The following is a 22,754-nucleotide window of genomic DNA, read 5'->3' on the forward strand; positions in this document are numbered from 1 at the left end:
ACCCATGGACATGTCCTCATTGGCACCCATAGCCCCCACACAGGGGATACCTAAACCATTTTCGCTTAACTCTCCCAGCTTGCTGATTTTTGAGTTGTGTGGGTTTTTGTTTGTTTTTGATTTGTTTGTATTTTTTTTTTTAAAGAAAGACTCACAAAGGCTAAAAATCTACCAAAGGTATACAAGTACATCTGCAATTTTATCTTCACTGATTACCATGGATAATAAATGAACAGCTTTTAAATAAGTGGACTAAGAGCCAGACAAGTAATCAGCTGTACTGTAATGTTTACTGGAAGTTCAATTTCTGCTTCATTATCAGGGCAGAATAAGCTGTCCCTGGAAGATTATTAAACATGGGACACAATTTGCTTAGATGACAACACAGTAGAAATATTAGTCCTCCTACTCATTTCAAGCCCGAGTAATTAGTCCTCTGAATTCTTTTCTCTATAACAGAACAGCAAAATCTAACAGCTACGTGCTTGTTTTCCTTTAGAAACTGCAAGCACTGGGCAAAACACACATGATGGCTAATCTGGACTGTCAACTTGATTAGATTATGAAACACTTTTGATACTAGTAAGAAACACCTTTGGTATATACAAGAGAGCATATCCAGAGAGAATTAACTGAAATGAGAAGTAAAAAAGAAGATATATACCTTAAAGAAAATAAATATATTCAAAGCTGAAAGGAATTTTTATCATTTGCATTCAGTCATCTTAGGAAGTCTAATCCCAAAAGTTAATTATAAAGAACTGCTTACAACACTGGCATTGATTTAAATGTGCATAACAATTAAAAAAGGGTGTAGCTACTTTTAAGGCTGAGGGATGTGATCAGGACACAAAGAAAACACCAGAGAGTAAAGCCTGGACTCAAAGACTACCTTAGATTTTTCTTACACTGTTTTCCTCAATTCAACTTAAAATACTGAAATCAAAGCTTATTGTTCTTCTGTTCATAAGTTTGTTCCTGAATCTGAGGACTGACATCAGTCAGAAAACTGGCACATCTGAGAACATCACCACCCACACCAGGGAGGAGGAAGGGAAGAAGGGACATTACCTGTCGTGATCTGTGTCCAGAGACCTCTTTCTCCTGACAATGTGTCCACAAGCCAGGGGGACATATGTGCACAAAGCCAATGGAAATTGTACAAACAGTTCTGGCTCATGAGTCTGTCTATCCACTGGACAGTCCTTGCTGTTCCACAACTTTATAACTGATAATGTAAAACTCTCGCTGTGGTGGTTGGAGATTTTCTGCACTTGAACCTTACTCCACAACAATGTAGCGAATGCTCTCTCCTGCCCCAGAATGACTGAGGACACACCTCAGATTGTTGCCCAAAACCTGAACCCACTAGTTCTCTCTCATCAAAGCTTCCTCTGGATAGGCCTCAGAATGGCTGCAGACAGTACATGACATATTGCATTCATACTGGAGTTGATTTTCAGCAGATCATGTTATTAGAATCTGCCAATCTATAGACCTAGGTGAAGTCTTCCTGTCCTGCTTGGACAATACTCAGCCTTACTATTAGGTAGCTCTTACATTTTAATTTATTAAAATTCCTTATTTATGATATGTCATGTGGCAGTACCTTTATTAACATGGCACGTTCATCTCCTGCCATTTGGTAAATAGAAGCAAATAAAAATCCAAAATGGCATACAGTTCTACTGTGTAAACAGTATAAATAAATGTTCAAGCTTAAGTGTGCATAAACTCCTAAGAAAAGCCATGGTCCACAGCAGCATCTTCTGGAAAATGATGTAGGGTTCTACCAGATATTTGGGAGGGGACTGAATAATATGTTTAAATAATATTTTTACTCACTTATCTAAAAATAATTAGGTGCCAACAATTTATCAGGTAGAGATTCATAATAAAAGATGAATACATATGCCAGTGAGTCACTGACTGTAATTGATAATTCTGAGGCAACAGCTGAGCAGTGAGTGCTGTACCATGTAGATGGAGTCACCAGAGTCACCTAGGCAGAGGGAAAAGGAGGCAGACTTGGAGAATGCTACATCTATGATGGCCGGAAGAAGAGGAAAGGATGCTTCTTCAGACTCACACCTAAATGAGAGACCTGCACCCACGGTGGGCCTTGGCCAGACTGTGGTTGGTGAAAGAGAGAAAACCAATTGGAAGTGGTTGGGAATCCAAGTGAGGGGAGATGGGCCTGGAAAATTGTAGGAAAGGAAAAGTGGACGGATTCAGACACATCCTGGCAAAATGAGAAAAGGAAAGAACAATGACTGTCACACAAAGTTGGGAGAGAAAGAAGTTATCAATCACATTCAACAGTACAACGACATCTGCATGCTTATTCTATTAAAAACATTAAATAGGAGTAAATAGTGGTTACTAATGCTTCAATCAGAAATCACATCCTGTGTGCCTCCCATGTGTTACCCAAATGAAAGCAAAACTGTACTGTAAGAAAAGTGGCAGGATATATGAAATAGGAAGTGGTATCTGGTCCTCAAGTACTCCTGGATCAGATCCCAACTCTCAGTGAATGGTGAGAAACTACCAAGGCCAGCAGGTAGAGAGGAATACACAGTAGTCTGAGTCTCCACAAGTCACCAGGATATTCCTCATGACCAGGCCTCACAACAGAAATGGCAATAATGATAGTTATTAGGAAGCATAGGTACATTTGCATTTACAAGCAAAGACCTACATCATTTCAAAGGGAACTGGTCCTCATACATAACCAAATAACCAGGCATAGCAAAAAAAAAAAAAGTCAATAGGTCTCATGATGTGCCTCTTTTAGAAAATAAGAGTATTGATGAAAATAAAAATGCAATCACTTATGACCAAAGAAATGGTTTAGCAGGTAAAAGTGCTAGCCATAGGATCCTGATGTTCAATTCCAGGAACCCATGTTAAAAGATACAATGGCAAACATCTGTAAACCCAGCACTCCTTCAGTGAAATAGGAAAAGAAGGATCAGCTGGAAACTTATGGGTCAGCTAGCTAGCCTGGAGTATGCATCACAGAGAGACCCTGCCTCAACAAGGTGGACTGATGTCCAAGAGTTGCCCTCTAACCACTACATGCATGCATTGATACATTCATTCCCACTCATGTACTCTCTCTTACACACAATGATTAAAGAAAAAAATGCAATCACTTGGAAGAACTTAGCAATCTATGATTCTAAACTTTCGAGAATTCATAAAAAAATCCAGAGTGAAAAACTTGCTATAAAGTCGTAAGATGCAGCTGCATTTTTCCTATCCACTCTTTATCCTTCTACTGATATAATACTACTGGGACAAATGTAGTACAAAGCACAACATATAAAACTCCTACATGACCACCCACACACCATAAGGATGATTTTATTTTAGCAGTGTTGACAGTCTGTGAAGGTCTTAGACAGGTTTCTCTACCGTGTCAGTAACCAAGGGTCCTGCAAACTGCTCTCTCTGGACTTGGGTCAAAGGTCCTTTTGACAGAAACATAAAGGGAGGATACAGGAAGGTTCAAGAAAAGAATGAGTTGAATGTGCTGGTACAGGAGACAGCGCCCTGAATAGAACACCAGTAGCACAGACACCGAGACTGACAATTAATAATACAACCTCATAAAACTGGAAATCTTCTGTAAGGCAAAAGACACTGTCAATAAGACAAAAAACAGCAGTCTACAGAATGAGAAAAGATCTTCACTAACCCTACAAGTGACAGAGGGTTGATCTCCAAAATATATAAAGAATTTAAGAAGCTTGAGATCAAAACAAACAAACAAACAAATAATCCAATTTAAAAGGGATGTACAGACCTAAACAGAATTCTCAACAGAAGAATCTCAAATTGTGAAGAGACAATTAAAGAAATGTTCCACATCCTTAGCCATCAGGGAAATGCAAATCAAAATGACTCTGAGATATCATTTCACACTTGTCAGAATGACTAAGATCAAAAATATTAATGACAGCTTATGCTGGAGAGGATGTGGAACAAGGGGAACACTTCTCCACTGTTGGTGGGAGTGCAAACTTGTACAACTACTTTGGAAATCAATATAGAGGTTTATCAGAAAATTGAAAATCAATCTACCTCAAGATCCACCTATATGCCACTTGGACATATACGGAAAGGATGCTCAATCATTCCATAAGGACACTTGCTCAACTATGTTCATATCAGCAGTATTCATAACAGCCAGAACCTGGAAACAGCCTAGATGTCCCCTCATGGAAGAAAAAATATAGAAAATGCGGTACATTTATACAATGCAATAGTACTCAGCTGTTAAAAACAATAACATCAGGAAATTTGCAAGCAAATGGATGGAACTAGAAAATCATCCTGAGTGAGGTAACCTAGATCCAGAAAGACAAACATAATATACACTCACTTATAAGTGGATATTAGCTGTACAACTCAGACATTTTTTGTGATGTTTTATAACATTCAAGACCTTAAATGAAAATCTCACTATCAAGAACATACTCCTGGGAAGAGCAAATTATCCAGTCAAATCCAAACATGTGGAGGGTACCTAAGTATACTACTTCTAAAGGATGGAGACTAGACTCTGCCAATAACATGTTTCAGCATCTACTTAAAGATGTGACAGTCATAATTTCTAGTTTGACATGGCTCATATTTGGAAATTTTCATTTTCTCAGGCCTACAATCTAGTTAATAGTATAACAAAAATCTAAAAACATCACATGTTTTCTTACCTATGGAAATTATCCATAATAGTTAAATTTCATTGTAAACTTCACTGGAAGAGGAATTACCTAGGAAATAAACCTCTTAGGGAAAATATAAGGGTATTTGCAGAAAGATTTAATTGAGGATTGAAGACACATGCTAAAAGTGTTATCTTATAAACTGGGTTCCAACTGAACAAAAAAGAGAAAGCTAGCTGAACACCAGCATTTGTCTCTCTCAACCTCTTGACTATTGATACAATGTAAACTGTTTCTTCATATTTTTGCTACCATGCCTTCCCTGACCTAATGAACCATATATAATCCTCAATCTGTGAGACAAAAATGAGCTCTTCCTTTCCTAAGCTGCTTTTGTCAAGTATTTCATCACAGCAACAAGAAAAGTAACTAATAAACTCATCAGATCAATACTTTTAGGAAGCTCTATTTTTTTTAACAATTTTTTTCATTTTATATACCAGCCCTAGTTCCCCCTTTCTCCCCCTCCCACTTGCCCCATCCACTCCTCAGAGGGGGTAAGACCTCCCTTGGGGAGTCAACAAAGTCAGGTATACCAGGTTGAGGCAGGAACAACCTCCCCAACCCTCCCCCCCAAGCTATCTCACCAAGGGGAATGGGCTCTAAAAGACCAGTTCATGTACCCAGGGTAAATTCTGGTCCCACTGCCAGGGTCCCCTCCCCCAAAATGATCAACCCACACAACTGTCACCCACATTCAGAGGGCTTAGTTCGGTCCCATGCAGGATCTCCGGGTGTGAGTCCAGAGTCTGTGAGCTCCCACTAGTTCGGATCAGCTGTCTCTGTGGTTTGCCCAATCATGATCTTGACTCCCCTCCACACACATTGTCCATATGGCTCCCTATGTCAAGATATCACTTTCATTCCTCCCCCAACTCAGCCATCTCATATTCCCATCCCCCATTTGCTCCCTTCAACTCCCCTTCCCAGTTTACCCAAGAGATCTTAACTATTTACCTTTCCTGGGGCCCTCCATGTATGTCTCTCTTAGGGTCCTCCTTTTTACCTAGTAGGAAGCTCTATTTTTAATTTTTATAAGTTATTAATTATCTGACAATTTCAAACATATGTATAATGTGCTTTGGTGGTTCTCATCCTCCCATTACTCTCCCTTCATCTTCATCTCCTTCTCACTCAAGTGAAGACTCTTCTAAACAAGTTCACCTACTACTTTCATGACTTTGGTTTTCACATGTGTATGACCCACTGAATTTAATTAGGAAAAGAACATATTCTCTTCTACTGAAATTAAGCACAGCTTCTACTTTAGAACACTGAGTTCTCAAATGTTATGGAGTACACATTCATTGCATGGAATAAAAGCCACTTAGAGGTAGGCCCTAAAGCAGTGAAAAATAATTTACAAGTTTTAAAGACCTGTATGTTGCTACCACTTCTTTATGTTGGTGTTGATAACTGAGAGGCTGGAGTGGCATTTGACAACCAGCTCCAATTACTGTTGATGCTTATGAGGTGATCCTTCTTTGTATCCCCTTACAAGGTGTGGCCTTTCTCACTGAAGCAGAATAAATTATACATCTCTATAACTACTTCCCCTCCCCTGTATTGTTCTGAAGCAAGCTGGAGTGACTTATGATGGATAGTGAATGTTTCTCCCAGCAAAAGCATCTCAGAATACTCAGTGGCCAGGCTGTTAGATAGCTGGGAATCACAGTCCTTAGCGTTCCTGATGTTTGACCATGCTGCTCAAAGCTTCAGAAAACCAGGCTTTCTTTTTCTTTCCTTTCTTTTTCTGCAACAGGATCTTTTACTATGTGATGTCTACCTGACTTGAAACCCGATAGGTGGACCAGGTAGGCCTTGAACTCACAGAGATCCAGCTGCCTCTGCCTCCCATATGCTGGGATTAAAGGTGTGTGTTTCTATATCTGGCTAAGGTTCTTAAAGTACATTTTTCCATGGAACAAAAAGTAGAGATGAAAATGAAACCACATTATCTAGGATCATGGTTTAACATTTACTTCATTCCATCCCCTAAATTAAAAACCAAAGATGTATACAAGCCAATGAAAATTGAGTAGTGCAACTTGAAAAACCATGTGGCCCCCATATTCCTATACACAGTTCTAACAACCCAGGAAAGACAACGAAACTGGAGAAAATCATTAATATTTCTCTAACTAACCGATCTAGAAAATTCAAGGGAATTCATTCTTACCTGTAAGATAGAAAGAAACTCACCATGGAAAACTTGGAAGGCTATTCCTATGTTCACACTAAGTACTAACTACCGTGACTTCCCCCTTTCAGTTGCTCCACTGGGATAGCTGTATACTATAAACTGACATGACCCAGTACCTCCGGATTGCCACAGTGAGGGCCTCTGGTGAGCTGGCACAGGGACAGATGACCTCCTGTCGAAGGCCTTTACTCTGGAAGACATTGAGAAACGCATCACAAGAAGAAATAGACCCTGGAGGGAAAGAGGGACAATGGTCAGACAAGTGTAACACTGTGATTGACTTAAAATTATCCCAAAATAATTTTGAAGTTGGGATTCAGATATAAACAGAATTAGGCACCTTGGAGAAACAAAACATTAGCTACAATTTATTATTTGTTACATTAAAAGATAGTATTGACAAGCCTTTAGAAAAATAATTCAAAAACTGCAACTTCTATATTTAACGCAAATGAATTTTTTGCTGACTAATGAATTTATTTTATTAACTTCCCTGAAACCTGGTCTATCATTTTCAGTATGCAGATTCCATAAAAATGTGTCAATCTAAACAAAGAAAATGTTTGATTAGTTGCTAATATCCCATGAAATATCTGACTTTCTAATACAAATTTACTTTGTTTTATGCAAGATGTTTTGTGGTGATGTATATTAAAATTAATTAATTAATTAGTTCACAGTTTAACCAATTATTTTAAGTAAAGGTATCATTTTGTAATCAAGTAATTTGTTTCTAAGCTCACTTTCATCAATCAGACATCAAGAAAGCATAGCCTGCTTTAATTTAGAAATACAGCTAATCCCCGTCTACAGATAAGGTCAGAAACAATCTTTCATTCAGTTCTATTCTGAAACATGGCTTCAGACTTTTTAGGCCTGTTTCATGAAAACAAGCTATTTCAATGCATATAAAGAATATTTTGTGAAAATGCTAACTTATTTTATGTGAGTTTTTGTTAAGGTATTTAATAACTAAGTTTTATTAAAAATGATAGCTTAGCCAGGGGGTGTGGTGCACGCCTTTAATCCCAGCACCTGGGAGGTAGAGACAGGTGAATGTCTGTAAATTTGAGTCCAGCCTGGTCTACAGAGTGAGTTCCAGGACAACCAAGACTGTTACACAGAGTAACCCTGTCTCAAAAAAACAATCAATCAATAAAGTTTAATACTGATCAGCACAACTATAGTAGACTATAAAATAGTATTTCCTTAGGATTTATTCTATGTGAAAGAATTATACTTAAGAATTGACCCTTTTAATCCTCAAGCATTATGCTCTAACTGCCACTGTAGAGTTGAGAAAGCAAAATTTGAAAACTGTCTCTGTAGAACCAGGATGTTTCTTTTGATTATGGGACTGCAGTCTGTAAACACCTTGTCCTTAACCACTCTGTTATCCTGGTCAAGAAGAACACTGCTTGGTTATTTTAAGACAATCTCAAGCAAGACACAGATTAGGAAAACAACAACAACAACGAAACATCAAAGTGACAAGAACGACTTGTGGAACACAAGGAACTCTGAGGCTTCCCATCTTTGAATCTACAGTTGATGCTTCACTTACAGGGATTTGCTCCATCAGCCACTATTAGCATGCGAAGGGAGGACAGGTTGACATCTCTCTGATCTCTGTGTGCTACAAGTGCCCAATGCATGTCTCTTGATTTCACACAAGCCACTTTTGCTACAAAGGAAAACATAAGTAATGATATGTCACTGCCAGACTGTGTGAAGCTGAGAAAAGACAGGTGATTGCAATCCATCGGGAATGGTGAATTATCTTGTCACCAAATCACCCACAGGCCCAGGAGAGACCAACCTTTGTACTGGCAGACCTTCTGGATCCAGGAGAGAGGGTTTACCTTCATCAGTGAGTACGGGATGCTGATGACATGCATCATGTTCATGACACTCTGAAACCAACAATGAACACAAGAGGTAAGAAAAGAGCTTGGGATACAAGAGGAGGGGCTCACTGTTTTGACACAGGGAAAACAAGCCGAGGCTCGGCAGGCAGAAAAATAACCATGAGCACTTCAAAGAAGTACTGAGGTTGACTAACATGAGAGGAGCTTTAGGGGGACAAGAACAAGGCTGATTCAAGTGAGGCTCGGTATTACTAAGGTACACTCTGGTACAATCCTGTAGGACAAAGTGACCTATTGGAGATTAGCTCATCCTCTTTGCTCCTCGACTACTAATGAGTCAAAGAATTTAAATTCCAAATCTTTTTCTCATTAAAACCTTGTATTAAAAAGAATCTCAAAAGGCATTTTTCAAAAGTAAATGCACAGGGTTGGGAAAATGGTTTATTTGGTGAAGTGCCTTCTAGGTAAGCATGAGAACATAAGCTCTGATTCACCAATACCCATGAAAAAAATGTATATGGTGCCCTGTGTCTGTAACTCCAACACTTAGGGGAGTGAAGAGGCACAGACAGGGTAATCCCTGAAGCTCACTGGTTAGCCAGTCTAATCCAATCAATGAGCTTCAGCTTCAGAAAGAGAAAACCCTGTCTCAAAAAGATAAAGGGGCTAAACTTTTAACTTTAGCTTCTCCATACACATATGTACACATGTGCACAGAAATCTGTATACATCTACACTAACAAGTACATATACTACACACATATGGGCACATACAAAGAGCACAACACATATACAACACACTATATACACTCAAAATAAGAAGAGGATACATAAATACCTAAGATATTTATGAAAAAAGTGCTCATTACAGCAAATAAGAAAAATTCAAGTCAAATGCAAATCAAAACTAAATTAGTTAACACTTCTCAGAATGGTTATTATAAGAAAAAAATGCTAGTAAATACTCAGAGGAATAATCCCAAAGAAACTTGGTGGGAATGTATATTAGTATAGCCAAAGTGAAAAATTGTTTGAAGATTGCAAAACACACATATACAAAACCCCAAATACAAGTAATAATAACAAGACAACTACAATATGATCCACTAGGATCACTGCTGGCATACTTCCAAGGAACTGAAGTCAGTATGTCGAAGACATCACATTCATGAGGTCACTGTAGCACTATCATCTGAAATAGCCATGATAAAAATTTAACCTAAGTATCTATCAATGGAGGAATGAGTAGAAAATGTGATATACATACACAGTGAAATATTTTGAAGATATAAAAATAAAATCCTGTCATGTGTTACAATATGGGTATAACTGGAGGGCACAGGAAGACAAGATACTACATGGTGTTATTTATATGTGGAAGTTAAAATGTTAATTTCAAAGAAGAAGTAAATACACTAGTGTTATTAGAAACTTGAAATGGTAGTTAGATTGGGATGATGATATGGAAAATGCACACAAGATACAGCTAGGTGGGAAGATTAACCTCTAATATCCTACACTTAATCTTAGTCAAATGACTAAGAAATGGTAACTAGTTACCATGTTGCTAGTTAACTGACTATAAAGCAAGCAACTTTGGAAAGGTGTCAGAACCACAGTCCCCTTCCCAGCCTTGCCAACACTGATTAAGACACTTAGTCAGTTCCTTAAAGTGGATGATAAAAATGGTCAATGCACATAGGTTGTGATTAAGTCTCACATATCTTGCAGATACATTGATCTACAGCACAACCCTAGGAAGGACTACGGACTGTAAACATCAAGTCAGTGCTTTGGCTTGGCCTCTGTGTACTAGGCAGTCATGGCATCAAAGGAAGAAGCTCCAAATGAAAACAAAAAGACTACCATACATTCCTCACCAGGAATGAGGTCTCCACAGAACCTATGCAAACTCAGCTTCTTCTGAGGGTTTCTTCCCACTGCGTTCTAAGGAGACGGAGCTTAAACACCCCCAAGATGAGGTTAAGCATATGCTACAATGTGTTCAATCATGTGGCTTTAAGTGGAGTCAACAAAAAGACTCACAAATGGCCAGATACTGCAGGCAGGGATATAGAACAACAGAATTAAAGTGTGTGGTCAACATGAGAGTCACTAGAGCAGAATTGGTGATTCTTTCAGAGGGGACTAGGAAGCAGAGATAGAGAAGACAATGCATAATCAGAACCACGTCATGTGCTACTAAAGGTATTAACTCTGATAGCAACCATTTCTGTTCTTGAGGATGTGACAATGGAACCACATGTACCACAAATACAGACGGGCTACATGCTTAGTTAACACCAAGTCACATTATTCTTATGCCAAACACAACAGGTAAGACTATTCCCATTTGACTGTATCAATAAATGAATTTTGTCAGGCCCCCCAGCTACTTGGGAGGTTGAAACACAAGGATTCCACATTCAACGCCAGTCTAGCTAACTTACCTAGACTCTATCTCAAAAATAAAAGCCTACTGGAGTGGTGACACAAACCTTTAATCCACTACTTAGAAGGAAGAGGCAGGAGGATCTCTGTAAGTTCTAAGCCAGCTTGGTCTACAATGCAAATTTCAGGACAATTAAGGCTGTTACACAGAGAGATCCTGTGTCGAAAAAAAAATCAACCAACCAACCAAACAAACAAAAAACAAAAGAGCCAGGCTGTAAATAAATGGAAGCATTTGCCAAAGATTGAAAAAGTCCTGCATTTAATTTCCGGTGCTTTAAAAAAAGTGTCTTGCCAGGTGGTGGTGGCGGCGGCGCACGCCTTTAATCCCAGCACTCCAGAGGCAGAGGCAGGCGGATCTCTGGGAGTTCGTGGCCAGCCTGATCTACAAGAGCTAGTTCCGGGACAGGCACCAAAGCTACAGAGAAAACCTGTCTCGAAAAATCAAAAAAAAAAAAAAAGTATCTTGTACATATGAATATGACACTCACTAGAGTCACAGCTACAACAGAGTCTTGAGCTCAGGTTTCTTAATTTTATAACCCCAAATCTGTGTTATTTTCTCTGCAACAGTACACACGACATGCCAACATTTCAAACCATTTTTCTGCATCTCCACTTATAAAAGCATCCAGATGTTAGAAGTAAGCCTTACTGAACTATCTACATGATACTTATATGTTCATGAATTATACAAAAAGATCTGGCTCACTAACAAATAACAAACTGCAATATTTATATCCTCATCATTCATATAAAATTGTTGCAGTTTTCTATTTCAGAAAATAAATGAAGTTTAAGCATTAAAAACACTAAGAAAACAAACAAGTCCGTCAAACTGCCCTATATGAGATAGATGGGGAATTCCAAATATGCATTTTTGTTTGCTTTGTTTTGCTTTTCTTTTTTAAAGAGCCAACAAGACATTTAAAATCTAAGGTCATTTCTCTCCTAGAGCATTCAGTCAGCTCAGTCATCACTTTGCAAGTGACATTGATAATGAGACAAATATCTCTCCATAATGCATGGAAAATTTTCATTTTAAAAACAAGCCTAAAATCCTTTTCTCCCTTGCAAATAATCTAATAGCAGATCTCCCAACTCTTAGAAAACCAGTAAGAACATTCTCTTGAGAGTGGAAAAGTGATCTTGACAGATAAGGCACTAGTAATAACAGCAGGAAACCTTCAACGCCCACGGTAGAAGCCTTAAAAGTGCTACTCTGGTAGCTATTACCTCAATATATGGGTCCAAGATTCAAACCAGTTTTTCCTGAGCCCAGTTGTCTTTATTGTACTTTTGTAATAAGCTGGCTGAGTGGACAATATGACTCTTAGCACAATGTTTACAATGTGATATGGGACTTTGCAAAAGTTGGACACACTTGCATGAAGAGGGCTTACTTACTGTCAGTATGCCATGCCAAAGCCCCACATCCTTTTTGAAGTCTAGAACATTCACAATGGTTTCAGCTGTATGAGAGAAAAAAAAAATCACATTTTTACTTGACATTATAGAGCAGCATGAGTGAAATTGCAAGGAAAACGCATCATCTGAGGGGTCATCTATCTTATAAGAATACCACATTACTCCATCTTCACAGAAAGTTTACAGTCATTAATAGATGACTAAAAAGTGCTAATCAGGCTAGAGAGTGTTTTCAGGATAATATTTGGGCATGTCAGCAAGCAGCAATAGCTGCCAACATATCACCATTAGAAAACATCTTACTATTATCAGACATGGTGGTGCAGGCCTGTGATGACAGACAGCACTTGAGAGGCTGAGAGAAGATGATCACAAGGCTTGGCTATACAGTTAATTCCAAGTCAGCTTGGGCATACAATGAGACTTCGAAAACACTGTCACATAACAACATATTCCCAAACACAGTATTATCATCCTATTTATGCCCTGCCTTCCTAGGCCTTTCTTTTTAATTTCTCCCACATGTGACCTAATTTTCCTAACAGGGAAACATGGAGGGGGGAGAGATTTTGACAGTTCAGGCTTGTTTTTTCACATTAGAATTGTTTTAATACTAGTTAGGGGAACAATAAAGGAGGGAGATATCTCAATACAAGGATGGTGTAATATTGAAGCAATACAGGATGAGAATTCCAAAGGGGAAAGAACAGGAAAAAAGCTGTAAAATACGTTCTTGAAAACAATTATTTCCAAAGACTGGGGCAGTGATGCTGGACAGTCAGGCACTGAGGATTTAGGCCTTCATCTGACCTTGTTCTTATCAAACAGGTACTTCAGTCACCTGCACACAGCTCCTGGCCACTTCTCAGTGTCCTGGGCATCTCCTCATTCCTTTTGGCAACATATGCCAAAGGCTCATTCTATCTTCTGCTCTCCTCTCAGAGAGAATAAAATATGGAGGCAGACCAGACAGACTAACTTGAAATATAGATATCTAAAGGATATATTCTATATTCCTTTTTATAATTTAAAGTAGAGAAATTTTATGTATGTATGTATGTGTTTATATTTACTTTTGATATCTAAAGGGTGGCAGCACCAGAACTTCAAAGCATGCAGGCCAGGACACACAAGTCATTATATTTTGATTTAAAAAAAAATAGCAGAGATTAGAGGACATGTGTCTCTAAGTGTTAAACAGTCTAACCATTAATAGGGCATATCTAATAGACAAATTATTCTTTAAAATGGCAAGGATGGGAAGATCACATGAGCAGCAAAAAAAATTTAAAGTCACTTAGTGGGTTTAGGGACCACTACTTGCTTCTTCAGGTCCCAGAAACTGACATCAGTGTAGAGTTATCTGCTGTGACTATGCTCTCTCTGTAAAGGAAGTTGGGGCAACAAGCCAAAGGCTCTTGGAGGGGTTGCTTTAGCTTTTCCTTCTCTGTGTCCACTCAAACCTATTCTCATGATTACTGCCACACACTCTACCTCTGCTTCTCATAACCGGAGAAAACACACCAGGAAAAATAAGTGTCTTCTTGGAAAACCCTATTCTCAAAACTTCTTATTCAACAATGAGAGGTGGGATAAAACATGGCACTTAAAAACAAATAGCTTCTGAAGATATATATTCATGTGTTGGTAGAGATTAGCACACGTGTGCCAACTGTGAGGTAAGTCACATACCTCCAAACCCATGTGGTAAGGTTGTAATACTTCTTATGGGACTGAGCCTTCAAGAATGTGATAGATATTAAATGAAGACATAGGTACACATATGGAAAAATGTCATATGAGGACACAGTAAAAATGCATTATCTAGAAGGCTGGTAGAGCCCACCATTGCCAGCATTCTCATTTCAGACTTTCCACTGCAGTCCCTGTGTCTTCAACACCAGCTCAAGCTGATGCACTCAATTAAACTCACCTACTTAAAGTTCACAAACTGATGGACGGAATTGGTACAAACAGAATGCTACTTTGATGAGTACCAGTAGGAACCACACAAACTAGCTAGCCATCAGGCATCCCTGGTCAGTGGGAATCCCCAAAAACCCAGATCCAAGGGAGTCTCAGGATCATCCACACCTTCTGTATAGCTGCAGGCCTGTGTGAGTGCCTGGCAGTGTGTCAGCAGTGCTATCCTCGTCACGGTCACCCCAAGAACGCTTCCATCTTTACACGTCTTATACTGAAACGAGACAGAAAGTATGGAAAGGGATTTTGACATATTTCTGGTCCCTACTCAATAGCTTCTAGCTATTTGAGACACTGTGAGTCTCTCCACACTGGAACTAGTGTAATGAGGAGACGAGCACACCTCTTCCCAGTATACACACCCACCCTGGGGAAGGATGGCATCCATCTTACCTCAATATAAGCTGTGTCATTATTTGCATCTTTGATGTGTGGAAACCAGTCCCGAGGAGGTTTAGAGAGGTGTTTAGACTCTGTGACAAACCAGAGCAGCTTTGGCCAACCTTAGAAATAAATCACAAATTCCTTTTAAATAAATAGGACCTAGAAAACAAGTCTGTAGAATCTCCTTCTCTTATGACTACACACTTGTTTCTCAAACACCACTTTAATCTACACGAACTCTCTAAAATTCCCATACATTAAATTGAAGACAGCATCATCAAAAGAGTGCTTAAGATACCACCAGCCACATCCTGTCACTCCCACAGATTATGAGCTAAATGTATTATCAGAAATGTTGACATGCTAGAAAAGTCCTGTCCTGGACTCAATAGGATGTTCTTCCACAGGTGAAGAGCTAGCCTGTAGAATAAAAGGTTGAAAGGGGAAGCAAATTCTCAGGGGCTCTGTGGCATACCTTTGAACTGTGGGATCTCTCCTGTTGGGCTTTTTGGAAGTCCTTTGTGACAGGCATCGCTAGTCAAAGCAACAGTTACTCCACAGCTTCCAAGCAAGAAACCTATCTGCTGGCTTCCTGCATCCTGAAAGGTGACCAAGGAAAGAGTTCAGAATCTAAGACAAGCTAGACAGTGGTGGTGCATGCCTTTAATCCCAGCACTTATGAGGCAGAGGAAGAAAGATCTCTGTGAGTTTGAGGTTGGCCTGGTCTACAGAGTGAGCTCCTGGACAGCCAGTGCTACATACAGAAACAAGAATCTAAGACAAAACTGTATTGGTTGCCAAAGCGCTGCTCTATCATCTAAGGTACATGGAAATGAACTGCACTCCCCAAACTCTTCTCCCCCAACTGTGTGTGTGTGTGTGTGTGTGTGTGTGTGTGTGTATGTGTGTGTGTGTGTGTGTGTGTAAGAGAGGGAGAAGAAAGACAAGACAAGACAGAAGAGCAAGAGAGAACTCGTAAGTGTGAGTTGACACATAAAAATGTTGGGTGGGTAGGAAGGTTTAGAGGATTTGGGAGGAGTTATAGGACTGGATAAAATTATCAAAATATATTTTATAAAAATTTTAATTAAAAAACAAAGAAAACGATTTTAAGGTTTTATTATCATGGAGAGAAATATATTCTGATAATATATTATCTATAACATGAATACCTAGCAGCCTAATTTTCACACACTCAAGGCTGGTTATTGAAATGTCACACCTGGTAGAGTTAGAACCAAAAGGAATCTTTTTACCCAGAGTAATGGCAACTAGGACCATCTTTACCATGTTGCATAGATCACATCTCAATGGAGTAACCAATGCACCCTAAAATGGGCTATGGATACAGGGCAGTAACTCTGGAGACAGAAAGCCTAGGAAGGCACCAAACTGCCAGGACTAAATGCCACCTTTCAACAGATATCACCGATGGGGCTCCCTGGCTACAACAGCTTCAGTAGTTGCCTCCCATTGTGAGTTTTATTGTCCCTATAACTAGTTTGCTTCTCATAAAGACAGATAATAAGCAGCCTAGTCATCCAGATTCAACCTCTCTCCCATCAGCTCTGTTACTATGTTGGTGGCTTAAAAAGTAAAATCAAAATCTCAGAGTACCCATCATTTCTGGAACTAAAACCATATCATGGTATACGAGAGTTGAGGCTACACCCAGCTTGATTCTATGAACAGCCTTCAGGAAGTTTGGCTTGCTGACTCTCCTCCCTGTCCAAGGAAGTCACTGGGCAGAGTGACTGACCCCTAAAAGCTTTGGTATTCATCAGCATTAACATTTCGAAGTCATTGTCTGCTAAGTGCTTAGATTATACTTTTCCTATATGTAGATTTATAATCTATAGTCTCCTTACATGGATTTTTTTTTCAGGAAGCAACAACAAACAAGCTAATTGCATAATTAACACAACCTGCAATGAGAGAGGTGATGTGGACTTCACTATATGGGGTCAGTCCCTATTTTGGAGACATTTTTGTGGAGCTTTCTATTGTTGCAATACTGTTTTCAAGTAAAGTCAAGATCAAACACTACTCCTCTGATGAGGTGAGGCAGGCAGAAGAGGTAGGTTTTAGCAGCAGGAAGTGGGCTGCTTCTCAAATTTATGAACACTTTGCTGAGTCAGGCAAACACCACAGCTGTCTCCCAGTGGGGAGTGACTTGGTCAGAGTTACTCACAGCTTCTTGTTGCAGTATAGGTACAAATAAGAAAGCATGACACTATAAACTTGGGTCTAAAGCCAGGAGTCTAACCTGCCCTTCCCCCAAACAATATATATCTCGACCCCTAAAAGCTAATTAAGTTGAAAGAGCATTTCTTAGACATGTATGAATTCCTGGAGTGTTCAATCCCCAGTACTGAAAGAAATTTTAAAAAGAGTAGGAACGTGAGAAGTGGGAGAGGAGAATAATATGAAGAAAAGGAGGACAGCCTTGCAATATAAAGAGTGGAAGCATTATGACGAAGCAAGATTTAAAGACTGCTGTTAGAATTAAATGTTTTCTCTAATTGCACCTCCTATTGTACAAAGTACCACTCCAGAGGCTAGACAAAAGCTTCAGAGAAATCTGTCACGTCACTAACAGCCTCTAGAGGGTAACACAAAATACATAGTAGAGCCAGCTTCTACAGCCTTCTACATCCAACATTCAACCAAGACAGTAGGATGAGGTGATGCATCAGACTACATCAAAACAAAGGTCAAAAAAAAAGTCAGGACCGCGAGGGGTTGGTCCACCAACTGAGGCAGTGTGCCTGTTCTAATAAAAGCTCACCAATCCAGCTGGACCAGGTCTGAACGAGCATGTGATCAAACCAGACTCTCTGATTGTTTCTGACAATGAGGGCTGACTGAGAAGCCATTGATAAAGGCACTGGGACTTGTTTTTACATCCTGTTCTAGCTTTTTGGGACCCTAGTCTATATGGATGCACAGCTTCCTAGGCCTGGGTGTAGGGGGAAGGGCCTTGGACTTCCCATAGGACAGGGTTCCCAGCCCTCTCTCAAGCAGGGAGGGGAAGGGAGGAGCGGGAGTGGGGGAGCGGGAAAGGATTGAAAGGAGGGAAGGAAGTGTAAATATTTGAATGGAAAAATAAAAATAAAATAATAATAATAAAAGAACTTTGTGGTCCTTACAGTCCCTCACCCCCAAACAGGATAAACAGCTACATTTCCACATAGCACCATACTTGCGGTATGCAAGGTCCCTAGAAAGGTACAGATGAGAGGCCAAGTCAGGGAAATAGTCATATCTAAAGATGTGAAATGAGATAAATCCCCCCAGACACACACTCTGACCTTGACATCATTTACTAAGTACTTTCTCCCTAAAAATAAGAATGGCTCTGATAGAGAGCAGATATGCAGATACACCATACTCAGAGGGCAGGGAGAGGCAGGCTTGAACCACTACAACTCCCAACCATCACACTCCTGGCAGTTTATAACACTAAGGGCAGCAGATGATCATGCCCTTTACAAAGTTTGTAACTTTCCCTTTAATAAATGCTAACACAAACCTCATTTAAGTATTTCTATTTATTTCTAAAAATTTATTCAACACAGAAAAGGCTAACCGATAATGTCATTGTTCAGAAATTGCTTGTGTGTGGGCTCTGTGGCAGTAACTCCCCATATCCTCATATCAAATATTAGTCTAAGGTACATCCATCAATTAATGTCTTTTAATGCTGTGTTTATAATGGAAATCTTTAAGCATGCACAAAGCCAGAAATAAGAGAAAACATCCTCATGTATAGATCATCCAAGGTTAATAATTATAAATTTTTGACCATGCTGGCCTCATTTATTATCCTCACTATACAAGTGCATATGCATAGAAAATGTTTATACCCGAGGAACCCAACATAGAAGCACAAACGAGTGTGCACATGCTCACACACAGAAGCATATCCACGTATGTACAATACCTCACACATGAATACACATGCCCCACACTCACATACCATATCCAGGCATATTAGGAAAGTGAACCGCAAGTGTCTGCCATACTGTGTCCATAAGGATACCCTTTCTGGAGCAGCCCTTCCTCACCCTGGCAGGCAGCTGCTCCTCGTCTCCCCACAGCCTTCAGCAGCTCCACTCCTATTTTTCATCTATTTCTGTGGTTCATGATCCCAGGTCTACCAAGTACCTCTTTTAAAATGCCACTCTGTTTAGAAAAAGTGGTGAGCAAATAGGACTCTGATATTACTCCTTCCAGAGGCTCTATCTGAAATGGTGTTGAAAACATTCCTTGTTTTTGTTTTCTTCCAGACAGGGTCTCATTCAGTAGCCCACATTGGCCTCATCGAGGGCAACCCACCTGTTTCAGCATCCCTACTGCTATGATTACAGTTGAGTGCCATATGTCTCCATTTGGAAACATTTGCTAACACAAGCAACCAATCAACCATGATTCTCTGGAGAAAGCCAGACACCCTTGACAGCATATACAAAGGCTCAGAGAGCAACAGATCTCTATGGCTATTACATAGCTGTTCAAGTTGCAGCAGGAAGGGAATGACCAGGACAGAACAGGCTGTTTAGTTCTGTTATCACTGGCACACACAGAGTCAGGTTCTTCATTCTCCCAGCCTTATCGGGTCTGTGCTATCACTTTGTATTCGGATCATCAAACCTATGGATAACCTTTGCTTCTCAAGGATATCTTGGTCTAACTTACTTTTCAGGTTAGCAAACTCACTTGGCTGACAGAATTATATACAGGTTCAGACACCATGAGGTAGTGACATTCATTTTCCAGATGTACAATGACAATTCAAGTCCCACTAACAAGGTTGTAGGCTGGCTTTCTCTGGTCCCACTCCCCTATTCTAAACTATAAATTGGGTCACCAACTTCTCAGTAAAAATGCCTAAATGTTTCCCTTTCACTACCAGGATAAGAGGGGGAAGAAAGGAAGGTGTTACTTAGGCATTAAACAATTTTTAGAGTTGAGAATAAGGAGCATTAATGGGGCCTTTAAGGTAACATTAGAGGACATTGAACAGGGAGATGCAAGAATTAGGTTTCATATACTTGATCACTACTCATATACTTGTCTTATTCCACTTCTACTTGTCCCCAGGTAAAAGCAGTCAGGTAAAAATAAGAAAACTGTGCATAAGCCAACAGGCTCCTATATTCTACAGGCATAGGTCAGGAAAGAAAGTTCAGCAGCACTGTTAGGAAAATGCAAATTAAAACCACGGTGAGATTATTTCACACCTGTTGGAATGGCTTTTTATCAAACAGGTAAACAGTAACAGGTGAGGACAAGACTGTAAAAAAAAGTAGACCCTGAAAACTATTACAGTGGTCCTGGGAAATGGTGTAGAGATTCCTAAAAACACCAAGACCAGAACTTCTACAGCCCTGGTGGCTGTAGGCAGCAAATAATAATAGGGACCACCAACTACACTTGTGAGCAGTGTACACAATATTAGCTTTTTATTTGTCCTACAGTAAGAATACACAATAAAGATACCAGCAAATTAGTCATCTTCATTAGAGAGTAAGGTATGACCAATCAGAGGCAAACCTGAAATTTGACAATAACAAGACACGTGAACACAAGGCAAGGACCACCACTCACAGTCAGGACAAGTCAGTGGAGCTTTCATGTGTCTGGCTTTCTATGTAATGATACTAAGGAATGAGAAAACAGATCGAGATAAAACAGTTCCATGTTGTGCTAACAAACAAGCATAAGCTTCACCTCTAAGAGGTCTCACACCTGCAGGTGAGACATGCTGTGTGAATGAGTAACTGTTCCCTTAATAGATGAAACTGATGAAAACCTATTCTGAGCCTTAGAGATAAACATTACATGCATTTGCTGCACTTGCACAGCAAAGATAAAAGCCATTCACAAAACTGTAATTGGCACATTCTCACCCAGCACATCTAACTACCACTGAGCCTGTCACCTCCGTCTAAGGTTTAATGAACAAGAGTTCTTTACCTTTCTTGTGAGTGGCACTTCAATGGGGACAGGAACAACTTCAGCCAGAAGGCAACCATAGAAGGCCACCATGAAAGCAGCAGGGTCATTGTTGGGGAAGACGAGCGCCACCTGGAGACGTTCAAGACACAACAGCATGATTTACCTTTCCAAAAACAACAGCATGAAAATGCCAAGATTCCAAAACAATAGTACAGGTTTGTAAGGGCAGTCAGTACTCAGGAGGTTGAGGAAGAAGGACTATAAGTTCAGGGGCAGGATGGGCTACAGAGCAAAAAATATATCTCAAAAGTGATGGATGATGAGAAAAATGTTTTATACAAAGTGCATAGTAAAAAATACTTTAATAGGTGTCCCATACTTTTTTCCCCAACTTATCTGGAAGGGAAACATTAACAGTTGTCAACCATAGTACCATTACTAGACAATAGCTCATTTAAAATTTTGCTCTTATCTTCCATAGACATGATTTTCATATACATAAAAACTGTACATAATGTGTTTTTACTCTTTTTCACTGATCTACATAAATAACTCCTTGTATTCTGATATATAGTTCTCACAACTATAAATAATTAAATGCTTGTATAATTCTTTACTAGGTAGTTGAGCAAAAAGCTTGGGAGCTAGACCCAGTTAGAACTCAATTCAGATCCTAAGGTACTAGTAAGTTCTAGGATCTTTAAGCCTTGGTTTCAACATATGAGAAAAAGAGCAATAAGAGAAACTGCACCTGATTGCCATGGTAAATGTCCAATGACATAGGGTTTACAGATTTCAATATGAAGTGTGACACATCACATCATATGTATCTATAAACAAGTACTACTAGTAATCCTCACATTACCAGTCCTGGCATAATTTCAACATCAGTCTCTTATGTTATACATGCATATTTTCATTGCCTATTACTATAGCTAAGTATTTAATGAGTGTTTGATTGTTCCTGGTCCTTCCTTGTTCATCCAAAGTGTTCGGTTCAGCCCATCTGGGAGTACAATATCATAACCCACTACTGCTGGATGTAATTACTAAATATATTTTCCGATACCCCTTAACAGTATGGCATATCTTAAGGACAACAGTTTTCCTTTTCATTTCCCATATTTACCCTTTCAATCTTGATATGTTCCCTGAAATTTGTGTTTAAGTATCTGAAACAAAGATTTTTCTGATATATTTTCACATTTTGGAATATATTTGATGTTTTGAACGTGTTTCCTTTATATTCATAGGTAATAAATATTTGACCCAATTTCTCCATACCTTTTAAATAATCCGAGACTTAATTTTGGTGTGGACATACTTTCTGAGAAATGTTTTATAATTATGACAGTATCAGAGAATGTACTCATGCAAACTAGAATGGCTGACTTCATTAAGCAATATCTTCTGGGATGTCATCCTACATGCAAATTGTCACTGAATGTCAGTATGTGGTACATGAGTACTACATAACCAATTTAATGCTTATCCTATCCTAGTGCGCTCTCTCTCTCTCTCTCTCTCTCTCTCTCTCTCTCTCTCTCTCTCTCTCTCTCTCTCTCTTCGGGTGGGGGGGCTCATGAATAAACAAGAGTCAATTATAAATTTATAATGATCCCACTACTGCCACATGATTTCTTCCCACAAAGCAGGCCAAGGAGTCTACGGAAACTGATCAAAGCAGCAAAACACACAAAACTCCCCAATCTGATGGTCACACCTGTTTCACAATGAGTGCAT

At 39.4% G+C, this 22,754-nt stretch overlaps 1 protein-coding gene across 6 annotated transcripts in view; it reads right to left on the bottom strand.

Annotated features, from left to right (window-relative positions):
• Dip2c (disco interacting protein 2 homolog C) overlaps positions 1-22,754 on the bottom strand; it is a 346,024-nt gene that overhangs the window by 90,704 nt on the left and 232,566 nt on the right. For all 6 annotated transcript variants that reach the window (XM_075970250.1, XM_075970255.1, XM_075970254.1 and 3 more), the window contains 8 exons: positions 21,030-21,140; positions 15,526-15,649; positions 15,060-15,169; positions 14,778-14,880; positions 12,663-12,727; positions 8,756-8,849; positions 8,501-8,620; positions 7,053-7,167 (listed from right to left, as the gene is read on the bottom strand). In XM_075970250.1, coding sequence (XP_075826365.1) covers positions 7,053-7,167; positions 8,501-8,620; positions 8,756-8,849; positions 12,663-12,727; positions 14,778-14,880; positions 15,060-15,169; positions 15,526-15,649; positions 21,030-21,140 — 842 coding nt within the window. The remainder of the gene's footprint in view (positions 1-7,052; positions 7,168-8,500; positions 8,621-8,755; positions 8,850-12,662; positions 12,728-14,777; positions 14,881-15,059; positions 15,170-15,525; positions 15,650-21,029; positions 21,141-22,754) is intronic.

Source organism: Microtus pennsylvanicus, chromosome 4, assembly GCF_037038515.1.
Source record: "Microtus pennsylvanicus isolate mMicPen1 chromosome 4, mMicPen1.hap1, whole genome shotgun sequence".
NCBI lineage: Eukaryota > Metazoa > Chordata > Mammalia > Rodentia > Cricetidae > Microtus > Microtus pennsylvanicus.